The following is a 17,056-nucleotide window of genomic DNA, read 5'->3' on the forward strand; positions in this document are numbered from 1 at the left end:
CAAAAACAAAAACAAATAATAAAAGAAAAAAAAAACAAAAATAAAACTTTGAAAACAGCAAGAGAGAAAGAACATATTATTCACAGAGAAGCACCAATTTGAATGCCCAGGGACGTGCAAAGGCAGTGCACAGCATTTTTCAGATATAAGGCAAGAATTATCAACTCCGATTTCTATATCCAGGGAAACTATCCTTTGGAATGAAGATAAAATAAAGAGATATTCTCAGACAAAGGAAATTAAGAGAATTTGATGCTATTAAACTACCTTTAAAGAAGGGCTAAAAAAAACACTTTGTAAGTAGGAAGGAAATGGTAACAGAAGGCTTAGAACTTTAAATAACTTTCCATTAAGTTTTTAAGATAATTTCTGATGACTGAAGCTAAAACCATAATGTCACCTGATATGGTGCTTGGTATCTGTATAAGTAATTAAGATAATTATACTTACAAAGTAGGGGGGATTCAGGAAACTAAATGGAAGTAATGTTTCTGTACATCATTCAAAGTGATAAATCACCAATACTTGTGGTGTGAATCTGTATGTATATTTTAGTGCCTTGAGCAACCACTCAGAAAACTATACCAAATGATACACTCAAAAGCAATGTAAGTAAATCAAGATATAATCCTGAAACTTGTGAGTATAGCTAAAGCAGACTTTGATGGAAACGTGCACTGCTGACTACATATATTAGCAAAGAAAGTCTGAAAAATTAATGATCAAACCAAAGGTTGCCAAACTATGGCCTATAGATCAAATGTAGCCTGCCACCTTTTTTTATAAATAAAGTTTTATTGGAATCCAGCCATACCCATTCATTTATATAATGTCTGTGGCTGTTTTCATGAAACAAAGGCAGAATTCAATAGTTGTGCCAGAGATATTAAGGGCCTTTCAAGGCCTAAAATATTTACTATACCACTTGTTACAGAGAAGTTTCTGGACCCCTAGAACATCCAACTCAAGAAACTAGAAGAACAAAAAGTCAAGCCTAAGAGCTTATGGAATGAAAGCAATCAAGAAAGAAGCAGAAACTCATTATTTATAATACATACACATAATGAAGAGCTTCAACAAAACCCAGATTAGGCTTTTGAAAAAATAAAAGAATAAAAGTTACAACCCCATGGCAAAAACGACCAAGACAAAAAGAGAGGAAAATATTCAAGAATGAAAAGGACATCACTTAGGGTCTACACTTATTTAAAAAGATAATAATATGAGAATAGTATCAAGTACATGAAGATAAATCTTGCTATCTAAAAGAACTATACAATTTCCTTGAAAAAAAATAACATTAAAACTAAGATAAATAAACAAAACCCAATAAAACCGTATCCATTAAGGACACTGAATCCATTATAGCAAGTTAGTAGCAGAGTCAGGGCATTAACTGGATGTCTTTTATCATCAGATTCATAAATGTTTGAGTTATACTATTGGTTTTTTTTTTTTTTTTTTAGTTCTTCTTGCTACCATTAGAAATGTGCTGCGAATAAAAATCGTAAGCCATATGATGTTAAAAGTTTGGTTGCAGGCCTCTTTTCAGTGAACAGAAAATCAGAACTCACTGGCGTGAACTCACCGACTCAAGTCTGTCCCAGGCACATACTGAGAGAAACGTGAATGAAGCAGTGGGATCAGCCTAAGGTCACACCATCGTTTTTCCCATCTCAAGCCTGGAGATGTTGGCCAGGACGAACATGACAATGTGTCCTGAAAGAATACAAACAATCAGTATTGGTTTTTTCTTTCTTTTTTTTTTTTTCATTTCTGTGTTTTGAGTTCCTATGTTATGAATACTTTCCATTTGATGGATCGTTTTTTTCCCCCTAAATAATCAAAAGACATTTATAGAATGCCTCAGAAAGGAATCCATATTCATCACCAATAAATTTGTATTTTTAACTTCCTTATTAATGGAATTATATAAGAAAACGAGGAGGGAATAATGGAGATGAAGAATGGCAGGGAAAGCCTATGAAAAAATGGAGGGGGGAGAAGGGAGAAAAAAATAAAAGGGTGACAGAACTCAATTCATTCAGGAATGGAAATATGGGACAAGTTACAAGGAAGTAATGAGTGACAAATATAAGAATAAGTTGTCGTTCATTCAATTACCCAATATTTTCTGAGTATTGGCTGAGCGCTAAACAGTGTTATACATGCTCGTAATTTATCAGTTACTTGTAAATATTTTTGAGTAGAATGAATTTCTTATAAAACAACTTTTAAAAACTACTCAAGGAAATCTCTGTCCAGTGTTTTAACTTCAAGTTTATAAAATGTTTGTATGTTTTTATATTGTTTTAAATTGATGTTAAATCAACCACTTCTGGTTTAAAATTACATGTATTTTAAGTTTCATTAAAAGGCTGGGTCTTTTGGGGTTCCTGGGTGGCTCAGTCGGTTGAGCGTCTGACTTCGGCTCAGGTCATGATCTCGCGGTCCGTGAGTTCGAACCTCACGTCGGGCTCTGACAGCTCAGAGCCTGGAGCCTGCTTCAGATTCTGTCTCCCTTTCTCTCTGCCCCTCCCCGACTCATGCTCTGTCTCTGTCTGTCTCTCTTTCTCTGTCTCTCTGTCTCTGTCAAAAATAAATAAACATTAAAAAATTAAAAAAAAAAAAAGACGTTTGGGTCTTTTTCCTTATGTATAGAAGAAACATATATTCGAATAAAATTTGGGCTTTTCACACTTGATGATGATCCACGCTTCTTTCATTATTTCAGCTTTACTTTACAATTTCTTCCTGGCAGCAGTACCTGGAATAATCTTGATATTTAAGTTTTCATGGATTGTAAGGGCCAAGGCATGATCTGATTTCTTTATGTTCTATAGATTCATAATTTTTGAGTGATGATGTTAGGAAATTCTATTTTAGTCTAGATTTTGAAACTCCATTAGTCTCAATATTATCATTAACATTTTTTTAAAGATTTTATTTTTAAGTAATTTCTACACCCAACATGGGGCTCAAACCCAGAACTCGGAGATCAAGAGTCCCAGGATCCCCTGACTAAGCCAGTCAGGCACCTCTAACATTTTAAGGTATTAATTTCTTCAAAATTGCTTCCACTGTTTTCACTAAAGGTCACATGCTGTTTGGCATTATTATGTTAATGTACCCACTGTGCCAATAAATATCTACTAAATCCTTCCAGTTGTTGAGGACACTGGGTGGGGAAGGCAAGGGCAGCCTTGCTAAGACCATCCAGTGAGGGGCCCCCTACTGGTGATTGGTCTCCAAGACACCTAGTTTTTAATGCTTATCTTGTGACTGCAAAGGCACAAACGTAGGATTCATGTTAATCCTGCTTCTGGCCTTGATGTCTCATGTTATAGATGGTCACCATGTGAAATGAGGTCAGTTAGGTGGCAGTATACAACAGGGTGACGAAGGCTCAGGCTCGGAATCAGAATCAGATCACCTGGGTTCCAAAATGCCAATTTCCCAACTGACGAGTCCTTTAACCGAGGAGCAATTTATTTAAATGATCTGTGTTTTATTGTGCCTATCTCCAACGATAAGCTTATTAAAAGGCTCCTCTTACAAAAGAAAAACCTAAAGCTTTTTTAGGCCCATTACATTATTGCTTCCCCACCTTTTCTGCATGAAGGCACTCGAAGAAATAATGATCCTGAGTAACATACTAGGGTACATAGACTAGGTTTCTGTGGTCAGAGCAGACTATAGGGAATGAGAGTGTCCCAGGGTCTACCAATGACTATTAAGCACATATCAGAGTATGTCTGGAACCCACTCACAGGACCCCACGCACATGGGGCTCTCTTGAGAAATTTTACAGTAAATAATTGACCCAAGTCAGCCAGGCTGCAAATGACAGTGCCAGGCAGATCCACTCGGATCTACATCTTTATGATTCTAGGGCCATCACATCTCTGATCGCACAACATTTACCGGTCATACTTGCAAGTGAAACTATGCAAAGAATAATTAGGATTTTTGTCATGATTATTTCACTCTTTGGCTACATGATTCTAGGCAAATTATTTAAAGATGATGGTTCCTCTTCTTTCTTGAAAAGTACAAATAGTTCCCCTCACTTTATATGTTCCTCAAACAAATGACATAGAAACCGTAACAGAACATAATGACTGAAGCGATGGATTATTGAGGACAATGGTAATCACCAACACACGAGTATGGTAAGTTTTACAAATCATGTTTTATATGACTTCATAGTCTTCTATGAACATATGAAATGAAATATTTCAAGTATGAAAATACGTGTGAAATTTGACATGTCTTTGATGTAGCACTGCACCTTGATACTTTCATGAACAAAGTTGCCATTGTCACTTTCTTTTATATTGCCTCCTTATAAAAAATATGAAATCAGTCCCACTTCAGCTACTGAAACTTTCAGTTTTAATTTCGTTTTATAGATCTTTTATTTATAATGGAATATATAGTGCTCTTTGAAGATTATTTATCTTTATTTAATTGTGAAAGTTGAATAAAATTTTCTTTCCAGTTTTTTCTTTAACAGTAGTCTTAGGGTTGTTTTTAATTATATATGAGCTAGAACCAACATTTTTTTTAATTTCAAGGATCATAACTACTTTTCAGGAGCTTTGTCCTTCAATGTCAAGAATGTTGTTTCTTAGAATATTAATAATGTGAATGGAAAACTAATATTTAGATATTCTTTGCTTTAAAATAGATTCTTTTCCCCAAAGTTAACACATTTTAAAGTATATTGCCATGCAATTGCCACTCAAGAATAGCATCATAGCAAAATAGAATCGAATACAGAGCAAAATGCTGATCCGGATTTTGTTAAGGACTTGGCATAAAAAGTATTCATTAAAGGTATACAGTTATGAAAAACATTTCTCAGAATTTGGTTAGCTAATTATCTGAATTTAAGTCTTCTGGTGGACACAAAACAAATTCTTTTTTTTTTTTTTTCATATTGGCTGGCAAACCAAAGGACTCTTTTATCCCCTAAAATTGGTGACCTGGGGTCCTTAGAAGGACTATACTATATTTTTAGTAAGAAGATGGGGTAATGTTAAAATATTTTCCCATATGCTTAAAATGCTGTTTCAGAAAACAAAACTCATGCCTACTTACTCAAAATTTGCTTCAGAGAATAATTAAGACATAGGAATTAAAACAATGGGTTGCCTCGTCCAAGATAGACTTAAAGATTTAGACACATCAGAGAATTGAATGTTTCTCTTCAGGAGACTATTTATAACGTGCACACATTCTGTGGAAAATATGTCTCATAGTACATACTTCCTTCCCAGTTCTCACTGCTCATTTATTTACTGATGGGTCAGAAGAAAGCATGCCTTTGACTGCTCCTAATTTTATAAATCTTGGAGAAGCAATATCCTGTACTCTCCACACCTTATAGAAGAGAAACACAGGATAGCACCCGGCTGGGTAAGTCAGTATGATCTGATCGGGCCTGAACCCTTATTCCATGATAGGCATCAGAACAAAATTTGGTTTGTGGCCCCTCGATGTTTGTTGAGCTCAATTAAGTCCAATATTCCAAGTCTCTAGCAGCCCTTCTCTCTGATATCAGAAGGCTATATCCATTGTTCTTTTTCTGCTTCTATCATAGTTAATTTTATGCATTTGTCTACAGATCTGAATTTTAAACTTTCTGGGTCAGGAAACACAATTAACTTCTCCCCATGGTACCTAAAAAAGTGTTTCCAAAAAGTAGGTTCTCAGCAAAAATTCATTTAATTGAAACACATTGATTTTTTTTTTAATTTAATGCACTCTATGTCAATTTACATATGTCTGGATCTTTATTCTTTAAAATCATGGTAAGTATCATGAATTCGCTTGCACTTAAAGATCTTCAGGGATGTCAAAATAATGTTCAACCCTAATGCTAAAAGCAAAACAAAAGGCCTCTTGAAAATGGAAAGACATAATCCCTGTAAGGAAAATTTATGACAACTTTTTTTTTATTTTATATAGCTGGGTTTACTTGGAACAGTCATGTTATAGAATTACTGAGTGATTTTCTTGTTTTAATTATGCCTTTCTAAGGGAGGACATAATAGCAAGCAACACCATACAGGCACAGTTCATGAAATTAATTTCATACATGTTTTTATGTACGTCAGTGGGATAAGTTAAAACCTGACTGATTCTTACTTATAGCCCACCCATAGTGACTTCTCTACTTCTCATTATCATAAAGGAATCCAAGGGTACAAGGACAAGAATTAGAATGAAAATATGACTAAACAGCTTCCTCCACTCTGAAGTCAAGGAGCTCTTCCTTCGTGTCTGAGGAGCAGAGCTAAGATGGGGACTTTGGGTCAATGAGATGAGAAGGGAAAGTTCTCAGGAGAAACCTGTGAGGACTGAGGGAAGCAGTGGATGAGACAGGGAGCAATGTCGCCAGAGATGGGGACTCCTGAAGAGAGGCCTCAAGTTGTAGGCTGCAGCCATCCCCCAGGAGTGGTGATTCCAGACTCCTAGGCACAGCGTCCTTACAAGAGAGGTCAGCAGTGAATGGGGCGGTTTGGGGGGCAGGTAACCAGCACTCACAGCAGCTGGGGGTAGCAGGTGCACCAGCCCAGTAAAGGGGACTGGAAGGGCATCAGAAGCACCAAGAGCATCTAGATCGTAAGGAAAGAAGGTGAGCGGTTCCTGAGGTAAGACGTGAAGATTTGTTTGGAGACTGGAAGTCAACTAATTGAGAAGTGTGGTAATGGTGGCACAGAATGTATTTATTTATTTACTCATTGGGAAATCAATGTTGAAACTACTCAGATCTTGCCAACTTCTGAAGATCAGTGTTTTCAACGTCATCTATAATGGGACAATCATTTCTCTGGTAACAAAAATAAGAGAGGAGATCGGATTAAATACACCCAGATGTGCTTGGCTGATGCAGGTAGAGGTAACCCTTGGTCTTGCCAAGGGTTCCTCTTTAGGAGCAAAGAATAATAAAACTAAAATAGGACTCGAGTACCTAAGGCACGCAGGTAAAGAACAGTAGTGATGCAGTGAGGTACAATGAAGGTTGGAGATGCTCAAAAGGAGTAAAACGCCACAATCAGGGCAAGAATTTCAAGTGGAAGACGAATCATCCAAGTCAGAAGCTACAGGTGTTTTATAACCTAATATGCAGAATAGAAAAATAAATTCCTGCTTAATATCGGCTCTGCCGCTCTTCATGTTTGTGATCCCAGCGGAAAGTTCGACTCGCACGTAACCTGAGAAAACTGCTTTGACTTGAAGATGTGTGAACGTTTTGAAGGGTGAAATATAAGTTCAAACATGTTTATTAAAAAACAAAACAAAACAAAAACAAACAAAAAAACTTGCTTGCCCCAAACTACAAGTGGAAAAGGAAATTTAACGTTTTATTAAATGTATATAAAACAAACATGCCAATTTTATCAGTGATTAAATACATGTGTAGTTTAACATTCATTATGTTTTAATATGATGTCAGATCTTTCTCGCTTTGTGTTAATTTCCTGGTATGCCGGCAGATCGTTAAGAAATCTTACCAAAAGGAAAATTAAACAGCTACTTTCAGCTAAATGATTTCAAAGGAAAAATGATAAAAATCATGTCAAATCATTTAGAGCATGAAATTACGTATAATATGCACTATGATAAAATGATTACATGATGTTATGTGATCTCGCGAAGTTAGTCTCATTAACTTGCAAAAGGCTTAATGCAGACGTGAGAGGAGAAAAATGACATTAAAAAATAATTGACTGAGGCACGTGGGTGGCTCAGTCGGTTAAGCCTCCGACTTCAGCTCAGGTCATGATCTCATGGTTCATGAGTTCAAGCCCCAAGTCAGGCTCTGTGCTGACAGCTTGGAGCCTGGAGCCTGCTTCAGATTCTGTGTCTCCCTTTCTTTCTTCTCCTCCCCGGCTTGTGCTCTGTCTCTCTCTCTCTCTTAAAAAAAAACAAAAAACAAAAACATCAAAAAATTTTTAAAAATTAATAATTGACCTATTTATTTTTTCCTGGTTTATCCTAATTCTTTGAAGTTTACTTATTTATTTTGAGAGAGAAAGAGCACGCAAGCAGGGAAGGGGCAGAGACAGAGATGAGAGAGAGATTCCCAAGCAGGCTCCAGACTGCCAGCACAGAGCTGCAGGGCTCGAACTCACCGCGAGGTTTGTGAGGTGGACCAAGAGTCGGACACTAAACCGACTGATTCACCCAGATGTCCCCTGGTTTATCCTAATTCTTAAAGGATGAAGCAAACAAGGACTTCAACTGTATCAGAGCAATGAGATTCAATAGCAGTTTTTGGAAAATAGGAAAATAGGAACACACACACACACACACACACACACATATTTTCTGCCTTTCTTTGTGTTATCTCCTTATTAGTCTGAATATGCCTTGGCCATCTTACTGTATTGTTGGGATGATAGTTGAGATGCAACCCACTGTCACAAAGAGGAGAGGAGGTACCACTGCTCTGGTCACTTGGAGCACCTGCAGGAAAAAAAAAATCACAACACCCCACTGGTCAGAACACCAAAATATGCTAGACTGCATTCTACATTGTATATTTCCAGATCCTCAATCATACCATGAAATCAGTTACTAAAATACATTTTTACCTCACTTCTATCAAAGCCACAGTTTTGCAAGTAGGCTAAGTGACTAAAATGGGACCCCGAGGGATACCCATGTGTTTATCTTTGATTTCAGAAACGATGCGAAGCTTTATTAATGAAAACATACAACCTTGTAGAACAGCTATTGAATTCCATTATCCCAAGTGACCTACGCTTATGACCCATACTTACAATTGTGCAGAATTTGGTTCATCTACAAAGTTCCATTCACTGTCACGTTTCAACCTACTTGCAAATCATATTGGTAGTTATCATCATTTTCCGTGATGCAAATAAAGTTTGCATGGGCTCTTTCTTTATAAATGTTCTAGGCATATGCTATAATTGGAAGTACCTTCACTGATGCTATCTAAATTGGTGAAATTGAAACTAAAAAGCTTCACATCAGATTCTCACGAGAAACCTAAGTATGAGTAATGGGTGTCTTAAACTCAGCTTTCACAATGCAGTAATTTTTACAGTCAGGATTAGAATACGTATTTCTTGATTTTTGATGAATTGCGTTATTTGAAAACATTATACGTTTTGGAGGTGCAAATGTTGATAAATATGTACTATTGATATAATTGACTCCCAAGTTTTATTTAAATCTTACCCTTAAATTCAAACATGAGAGCTCCTAGGTGACACTCCTAACCTTAACTAATGTGTTGAAAAAGGAAGTGATTTTGTTTTCCGTTTTTATCACTCTAAAGTTCCATAGCTTTCCTGGTGCTAAGAAAAGGATCACAGGCTTTGCTCCAAACCAGCATGAATATAGTTTTTCTACTTTTTAAATCTTAAGGATTTCATACTTTGTTTTAGCTAATTTTTCTTTTGATGTTCATCTGCATTTTCTCTTATGAGACACTATTTTAATGCATAAACATATTACTTTCAAATTTATATCCATTTTGAGCAGAAAAAAATGCTATGTCAAATTCTGTGACAGATCTAAAGCAGTCTTGTCAGTGATACTCCAAGATTTAAACGAATGCACAAAAGAAAGGTACAAAGTTAATGAGCTATGTTTTCACCTTAAGAAGTTAGGTATGAAAGAGAAAACAAATCAAAGTAAATAGAAGATGGAAAACAATAAAAGTGAAGTGGAAAATAATAAGATTGAAACAAAAGAATGGACAAAATTAACCAAGACAAAAATGGGTTTTTTGGAAACATTAATAAAACCCATAGGAAAAGTGATGGAGCAAAAGAGTGAGAAAATACAAGTTATTGATATCAGGAACAAAAGAGGTAGTATTATTGCAAGTCAAGCAAGTCAACAAATCTTAAAAGGAATAATAAAATGATATGATGAATAACTTCATGCAATTAAATTCATAACTTAGTTAAAATGGCAAAAAAAAAAAAATCTTGAAAAACATTTTACCAAACCTTACAAAGGAAGAAAAGAGTATCAGAAAAAGTCCTATAAGCACGGATGAGATTAATTCAGACAAAATAAAAACTATAATTCTAGGCTCAGATTGCTTCTTTGGTGAGTTTACTAAATGATTTAAGAAAAATATACTATTACTGTTAAGCAAATTCTTTGTGGAAATAAAGGAGGAGTTACCACTGCACAACGTACGTGAAAACGTCAAAAACCCTGCCACCAAAATCCCACTAAAACATTAACAAGATGTACAATATGGATATCCCTCATGAACATTTGTTTCCAAAAAAGTCTTAATATATTAGCAAATTGAAACCAGCAGTACATTTTTTTTTCATCACCATGTAGTGTTTATCCCGGGAATACAAGCTCAATTTGGCATTCCAAATAAATATTCAAAAATACACCATATCGATCTTGGAACACGGTGAAGAAGTGAGGGGACCCGCAGTTCCCTCCTCTCTCAATCAAAGTACTGTTGAAGCTAAAGGACTTTTAACTCTGAGAGTCGGGGAGGAAAAGAGGCAGTCTCACGTCCAGGGACCCACCAGGACAACCTGACGGGCCACAGGTGCATGAGTGAGAACTGGGGGAGACAAAACGAATGGAGGAGAGGGATCCTCTTCTGCGGAGCGACAAAGGGAAGAGAAAGAGCGGCTGGGGAAGCACAGGACTGTATCTGGCCGAGGGAAAAACCTCCCACCGGCGATGGAGAGGGATCGCATCTCTAACTGCGGGGCCTTTTCTGGACTGGGGCCGACTGTCCTGTTCTCCCACAAGGGGAGGAGAGGAGCCAGCCCGGGCTCGGTGGCTAGGGCAGGAGCGCCGTCTGCAGTGGGAGACAGTGGTCCCCTCCCTGGAGTGCTGTGGGACAGGACAAAGCCTGCCTGCAATAGAGGGCAACATGGACAGGTGCTTCCCCAGTACTAGGGGGTGGACTGGGGGTGGGGGACGCAAAGACAGAGTTTAAATCCCAGCTGAGCGCTGGGCACGGGAGTAGGTGGAGCAGGACAAACCCCGTCATTTGCGTCCACACCACAGTGAAGATGGGTCGAACACAGTAGTTTGGGACACGCTGTCCATGGAGAAGAGACTGGGGACAGACAGGGGGCCCACAGTGGAGGCGGACCCGCACACACCAAACCGCGCCCCCTGGCTCTGGGTAACTGCCCATCTCCTGGAGCGGGATTGACAGGGAGGAACCAGACAGCCCCTCCTCCAGACCAGCGCTGCTGCTTTGCCTGATTTAATTCTCAGACAATTCTTATTATGTAGATACATTCTTCCTACCTTTTCTCCTTCTTATCTCGTCCCTCCTCTAGTCTAGTTACTCTGGTTGTTGGTTGCTAGTTTTTTTAAGCAGACATACTTAGTCCATTCTCTTGATACATGTTCTACACCTCCTTCTTTATTCTCCTTCTCTCTTGGGGTTAAGCCCTAAACTTTCTCTGTCTGGATAAATTATTTTATTTTTCTTTTTCCCTGCCTCCTCCTTTATTTTCCTTTCTCTCTGTCTGGATTAAGCCATATAGTTTCTCTGGTCCTTTTTTACTCTTTCTTTTCCCCATCCCTGTCATGTCTCTCTTTGTATGGGATAAGGCCTCTTCCTTATCTGCCTCCACCTGTTGTTTACTTGTAGCCGGTGTTCCTGGTTTTTGTTTTTGGGATTTTTTTTTTTATTGTTTGTGTGTGTTTGAGTGTTTTTGCTTTCTGTTTGTTTTTGTTTCTTTGTTTTACTTTCCAGGGCTACTTCAAGAACAAATCAAAGCACACTTATTGGAGGGTTCAAAACATCGCTACGAGTAGGGAGATAAAGCAACCAGAGTCACAACAACAGAGAATGAGTAACACTCTCCAAATACACCTCCTGAAGGGCCAGGCCCTGGACAGTGTATGATCCCTCTTTAATATAGTAGTGTTTGCAGGAACAGGACACATAACAAGCTTTCAAAACACATAAGGGACAGAAAAGTAGCCAAAATGATGAAACGGAAGAATTCCCCTCAAAAGAAATTTCAGGAAGAAATGACAGCTAAAGAATTGATCAAAAAAGATATAAACAATATAACTGAACAAGAATTTAGAATAATAGTCATAAGATTAATTGCTGAAGTTGAAAAACAGCCTAGAAGACAGCAGAGAATCTATTATGCAGAAATCAAGGAACTAAAATATAGTCATGATGAATTAAAAATTGCTGTAAACAAGGTGCAAAATAAACGAGAAGTGGTGACAGCCAGAATTGAAGAGGCAGGGGGAGAATAGGTGAAATAGAAGATAAAATTATGGAAAAAGATGAAGCTGAGAAAAAGAGAGAAAAAAATATTCTGGATCACAAGGGGAGAATTAGAGAACTAAGTGACTCAATGAAACGGAACAATATCTGTATCATAGGAGTTACAGAAGAAGAAGAGTTACAGAGGACAATACAATATCTGTATCATAGGAGTTACAGAGAAGAAGGAGTTACAAGAAGAAGAGAGACAGAAAGGGGCCAAAGGTGCGTTTGAACAAATCATAGCTGAGAACTTCCTCAATTTGGGGAAGGAAACAGACATTGAAATCCAGGAGGCACAGAGAACTCCTTTCAGACATAACTTGAATCGATCGTCTGCATGACATATCGTAGTGAAACTGGCAAAATACAAAGATAAAGAGAGAATTCTGAAAGCAGCTAGCAACAAACGGGCCTTAACCTACACATAAGGTAAACACATAAGGGTAGTAGTTTCAATCTATCTACTGAAACATGGCAGACCAGAAAGGAGTGGCAAGAAATCTTCAATGTAATGAACAGGGAAAATATGCAGCCAAGTCTGTCATTCAGAATAGAAGGATAGATAAAGGTTTTCCCAAACAAAAACTGAAGTAATGCATCACCACTAAAACAGCCCTACAAGAGATCCTAAGGGGGACTCTGTGAGTGAAATGTTGCAAAGACCACAAAGGACCAGAGACATCACTACAAGCATGAAACCTACAGAAATCACAATGACTCTAAAACCATGTCTTTTAATAACAACACTGAATATAAATGGACTACATGCTCCAATCAAAAGACATAGGGTATCAGAATGGATAAAAAAAAAAAACAAGACCCACCTATTTGCTGTCTACAAGAGACTCATTGTAGACCTGAGGACACCTTCAGATTGCAAGTGAGGGGATGGAGAACTACCTATTATGCTACTGGAAGTGAAAAGAAAGCTGCAGTAGCCATACTTATATCAGACAAACTAGATTTTAAACTAAAGACTGTAACAAGAGATGAAGAAGGGCATTATATAATAATTACAGTGTCTATCCATCAAGAAGAACTAACAATTGTGAGTGTTTATGCACTGAATTCAAAGGCACCCAAATATATGAAACAATCACAAACCTAAGCAATCTTGTTGGTAAGAATGTGGTAATTGCAGGGGACTTTAATACTCCACTTAAAACAATGGGCAGATTATCTAGGCAGAAAGTCAATAAAGAAACAATGGCCTTGGATGATACACTGGGCCAGATGTACTTGACAAATATATTTAGAACTCTGCATCCCAAAGCAATGGAATATACTTTCTTCTCCAGTGCACATGGGACATTTCTCCAAGATAGATCATATACTGGGTCACAAAACAGCCCTCCATGCACACTTTCAGATCACAATGCTGTGAAACATGAAATCAACCACAGGAAAAAGGTTGGAAAACCTCGAAATGCATGGAGGTTAAAGAACATCCTACTAAAGAACGAATGGGTCAACCAGACAATAGAAGAAGAAATAAAAAATATATATTGAAACAAATGAAAATGAAAACACAACAATCCAAACCCTTTGGGATACAGCAAAGGCAGTTCTAAGAGGGAAATACATTGCAATCCAGGCCTATCTCAAGAAACAAGAAAAATCCCAAATACAAAATCTAACACACCTAAAGGAACTAGAAGCAGAACAACAAAGAAACCTCAAAAACAGCAGAAGAAGAGATATCATAAAGATCAGGGCAGAAATAAACAATATATAATCCAAAACAAAACAAAACAAAACAAAACAAAACAAAACAAAACCAAGAGTAGAACAGATCAATGAAACCAAGAGTTGGTTTTTCGAAAAAATAAACAAAATCGATACACCTCTAGCCAGGCTTCTCAAAAAGAAAAGAGAGAGGACCCAAATAGATAAAATCATGAATGAAAATGTATTTATCACAACCAATCCCTCAGAAATACAAGGAATTATCATAGAATACTATGAAAAATTATATGCCGACAAACAGGATAACCTGGAAGGAATGGACAAATTCCTAGACACTTACATAATACCAAAACTCAAATGGGAAGAAATAGAAAATTTGAACAGACCCATAATTAGTGAAGAAATTGAATCAGTTGTCAAAAATCTCCCAACAAATAAGAGCCCTGAACCACATGGCTTCCTGGGGAATTCTACCAGACATTTAAAGCAGAGATAATACCTATCCTTCTCAAGCTCTTCCAAAAAATAGAAATGGAATGAAAACTTCCAGACTCATTCTATGAAGCCAGCATTACCTTGATTCCTAAACCAGAGAGAGGCCCCACAAAAAAGGAGAACTACAGGCTAATATCCCTGATGAAATTAGATGCAAAAATTCTCAACCAGATATTAGCAAATTGAATTCAACAGCATATGAAAAGAATTATTCACCATGATCAAGTGGGATTCATTCCCAGGCTGCATGGCTGGTTCAATATTCTCAAATTAATCCATGTGATACATCATATTAATAGAAGAAAGGATAAGACCCATATGATCCTCTCAATAGATGAAGAAAAAGTATTGACAAAATACAGCATCCTTTCTTAAAACCCTCAAGAAAATCAGGATAGAAGGAACATACCTAAACATCATAAAAGCCATGTCTGAAAAGCCTACTGCTAATATCATCCTCAATGGGGAAAAACTCAAGAGCTTTCCCCCTGAGGTCAGGAACACGACAGGGATGTCCACTCTCACTGCTGTTGTTTAACATAGTGTTGGAAGTCTTAGCATCAGCAATCAGACAACAAAGTGAAATCAAAGGCATCAAAATTGGAAACGAAGAAGTCAAACTTTCAGTTTCACAGGTGACATGATACTCTACATGAAAACCCAAAGTCTCCACCAAAAGACTCCAGGAACAGATACATGAATTCAGCAAAACTGAAGGATACAAAATTAATGTACAGAAATTAATGTACAATAAAATTGCATTTTATACATTAATAATGAAGCAACAAAAGGGAAATAAAGAAACTGGTCCCATTTACAATTGTACCAAGAACGATAAAATACCTATGAATAAACCTAACCAAAGATGTAAAAGATCTGTATGCTGAAAACTATAGAAAGCTTATGAAGGAAATTGAAGAAGATACAAAGAAATGGAAAAACATTCCAATCTCATGGAATGGAAGAATAAATATTATTAAAATGTCAATACTACCCAAAGCAATCTACACATTCAATGCAATCCCAATCAAAATTCTTCTTAAAGCTAGAACAAGCAATCCTAAAATTTGTATGGAACCACAGAAGACCCCAATTAGCCAAAGTAATATTGAAGAAGAAAATCAAAGCGGGAGGCATCACAATCCCAGACTTTAGCCTCTACTACAAAGCTGTAATTATCAGGACAGTCTGGTATTGGCACAAAAACAGACACATAGACCAATGAAATAGAATAGAGAACCCAGAACTGGGCCCACAAATGTGTGGCCAACTAATCTTTGACAATGCAGGAAAGAGTATCCAATGGAAAAAAGACAGTCTCTTTAACAAATGGTTCTGGGAGAACTGGACAGCAACATGCAGAAGAATGAAACTAGACGACTTTCTTACACCATTCACAAAAAATAAACTCAAAATAGATGAAAGACCTAAATGTGAGATAGGAAACCATCAAAACCCTAAGGGAGAAAGCAGGCAACAACCTCTTTGACCTCAGCCACAGCAATTTCTTACTCAACGCATCTCCAAAGGCAGGGAAATTAAAAGCAAAAAATGAACTATTGGGATCTTATCAAGATAAAAAGCTTCTGCACTGCAAAGGAAACAATCAACAAAACTAAAAGGCAACTGACCGAATGGGAGAAGGTATTTGCAAATGACATATCAGATAGAGGGTTAGTATCCAAAATCTATAAAGGACTCACCAAATTCCACACCTGAAAAATGAATAATCCAGTGAAGAAATGGGCAGAAGACATGAATGGACACTTTTCCAAAGAAGACATCCAGATGGTCAACACACACATGAAAAGACACTCAGCGTAACTCTTCATCAGGGAAATACAAATCAAAGCCACACTGAGGTACCACCTCATGCTGGTCAGAGTGGCCAAAATGAACAAATCAGGAAACTACAGATGCTGGCAAGGATGTGGAGAAAGGGGGACATTCTTATACTCTTGGCAGAAAGGCAAACTGGTGCAGCCGCTCTGGAAAACAGTGTGGAGGTTCCTCAAAAAGTTAAAAATAGAACTACCCTGTGACCCAGCAATAGCACTACTAGGAATTCATCCTAAGGTTACAGGAGTGCTGATTCATAGGGCACCTGTAACCCAATGTTTATAGGACCATTTTCAACAACAGCCAAATTTTGGAAAGAGCCTAAATGCCCATCAACGGACAAATGGATAAAGAAGATGTGGTTTATATATTCAATGGAATACTACTTGGCAGTGAGAAAAAATGAAATCTTGCCATTTGCAGCAATGTGGGTGGAACTGGAGTATTATGCTGAGTGAAATAAGTCAGTCAGAGAAAGACAGATACCATATGCTTTCACTCATATGTGGATCTTGAGAAACTCAACAGAAGACCATGGGGGAAGGAAAGGGGAAAAAATTACAGAGAGGGAGGGAGGCAAACCATAAGAGAGTCTTAAATGCAGAGAACAAACTGAGGGTGGATGGGGGGCCGGATGAGGGGAAAGTGGGTGATGGGCATGGAGAAGGGCACCTGTTGGGATGAGCAGTAGTGTGGTATGGAAACCTATTTGACAATAGATTATATTCATAAAAATATAATAAAAAATAAAAATACACC

General features: G+C 37.5%; 1 protein-coding gene across 5 annotated transcripts in view; it reads right to left on the minus strand.

Moving 5' to 3' along the window:
- Window positions 1–17,056, minus strand: part of SNTG1 (syntrophin gamma 1) — an 897,410-nt gene that overhangs the window by 200,479 nt on the left and 679,875 nt on the right. For all 5 annotated transcript variants that reach the window (XM_045455364.1, XM_045455360.1, XM_045455361.1 and 2 more), the window contains 2 exons: window positions 8,396–8,478; window positions 1,589–1,719 (listed from right to left, as the gene is read on the minus strand). In XM_045455364.1, the coding sequence (XP_045311320.1) occupies window positions 1,589–1,719; window positions 8,396–8,478 (214 nt within the window). The remainder of the gene's footprint in view (window positions 1–1,588; window positions 1,720–8,395; window positions 8,479–17,056) is intronic.

The sequence above is a fragment of the Leopardus geoffroyi genome, chromosome C3, assembly GCF_018350155.1.
Source record: "Leopardus geoffroyi isolate Oge1 chromosome C3, O.geoffroyi_Oge1_pat1.0, whole genome shotgun sequence".
Lineage (NCBI taxonomy): Eukaryota > Metazoa > Chordata > Mammalia > Carnivora > Felidae > Leopardus > Leopardus geoffroyi.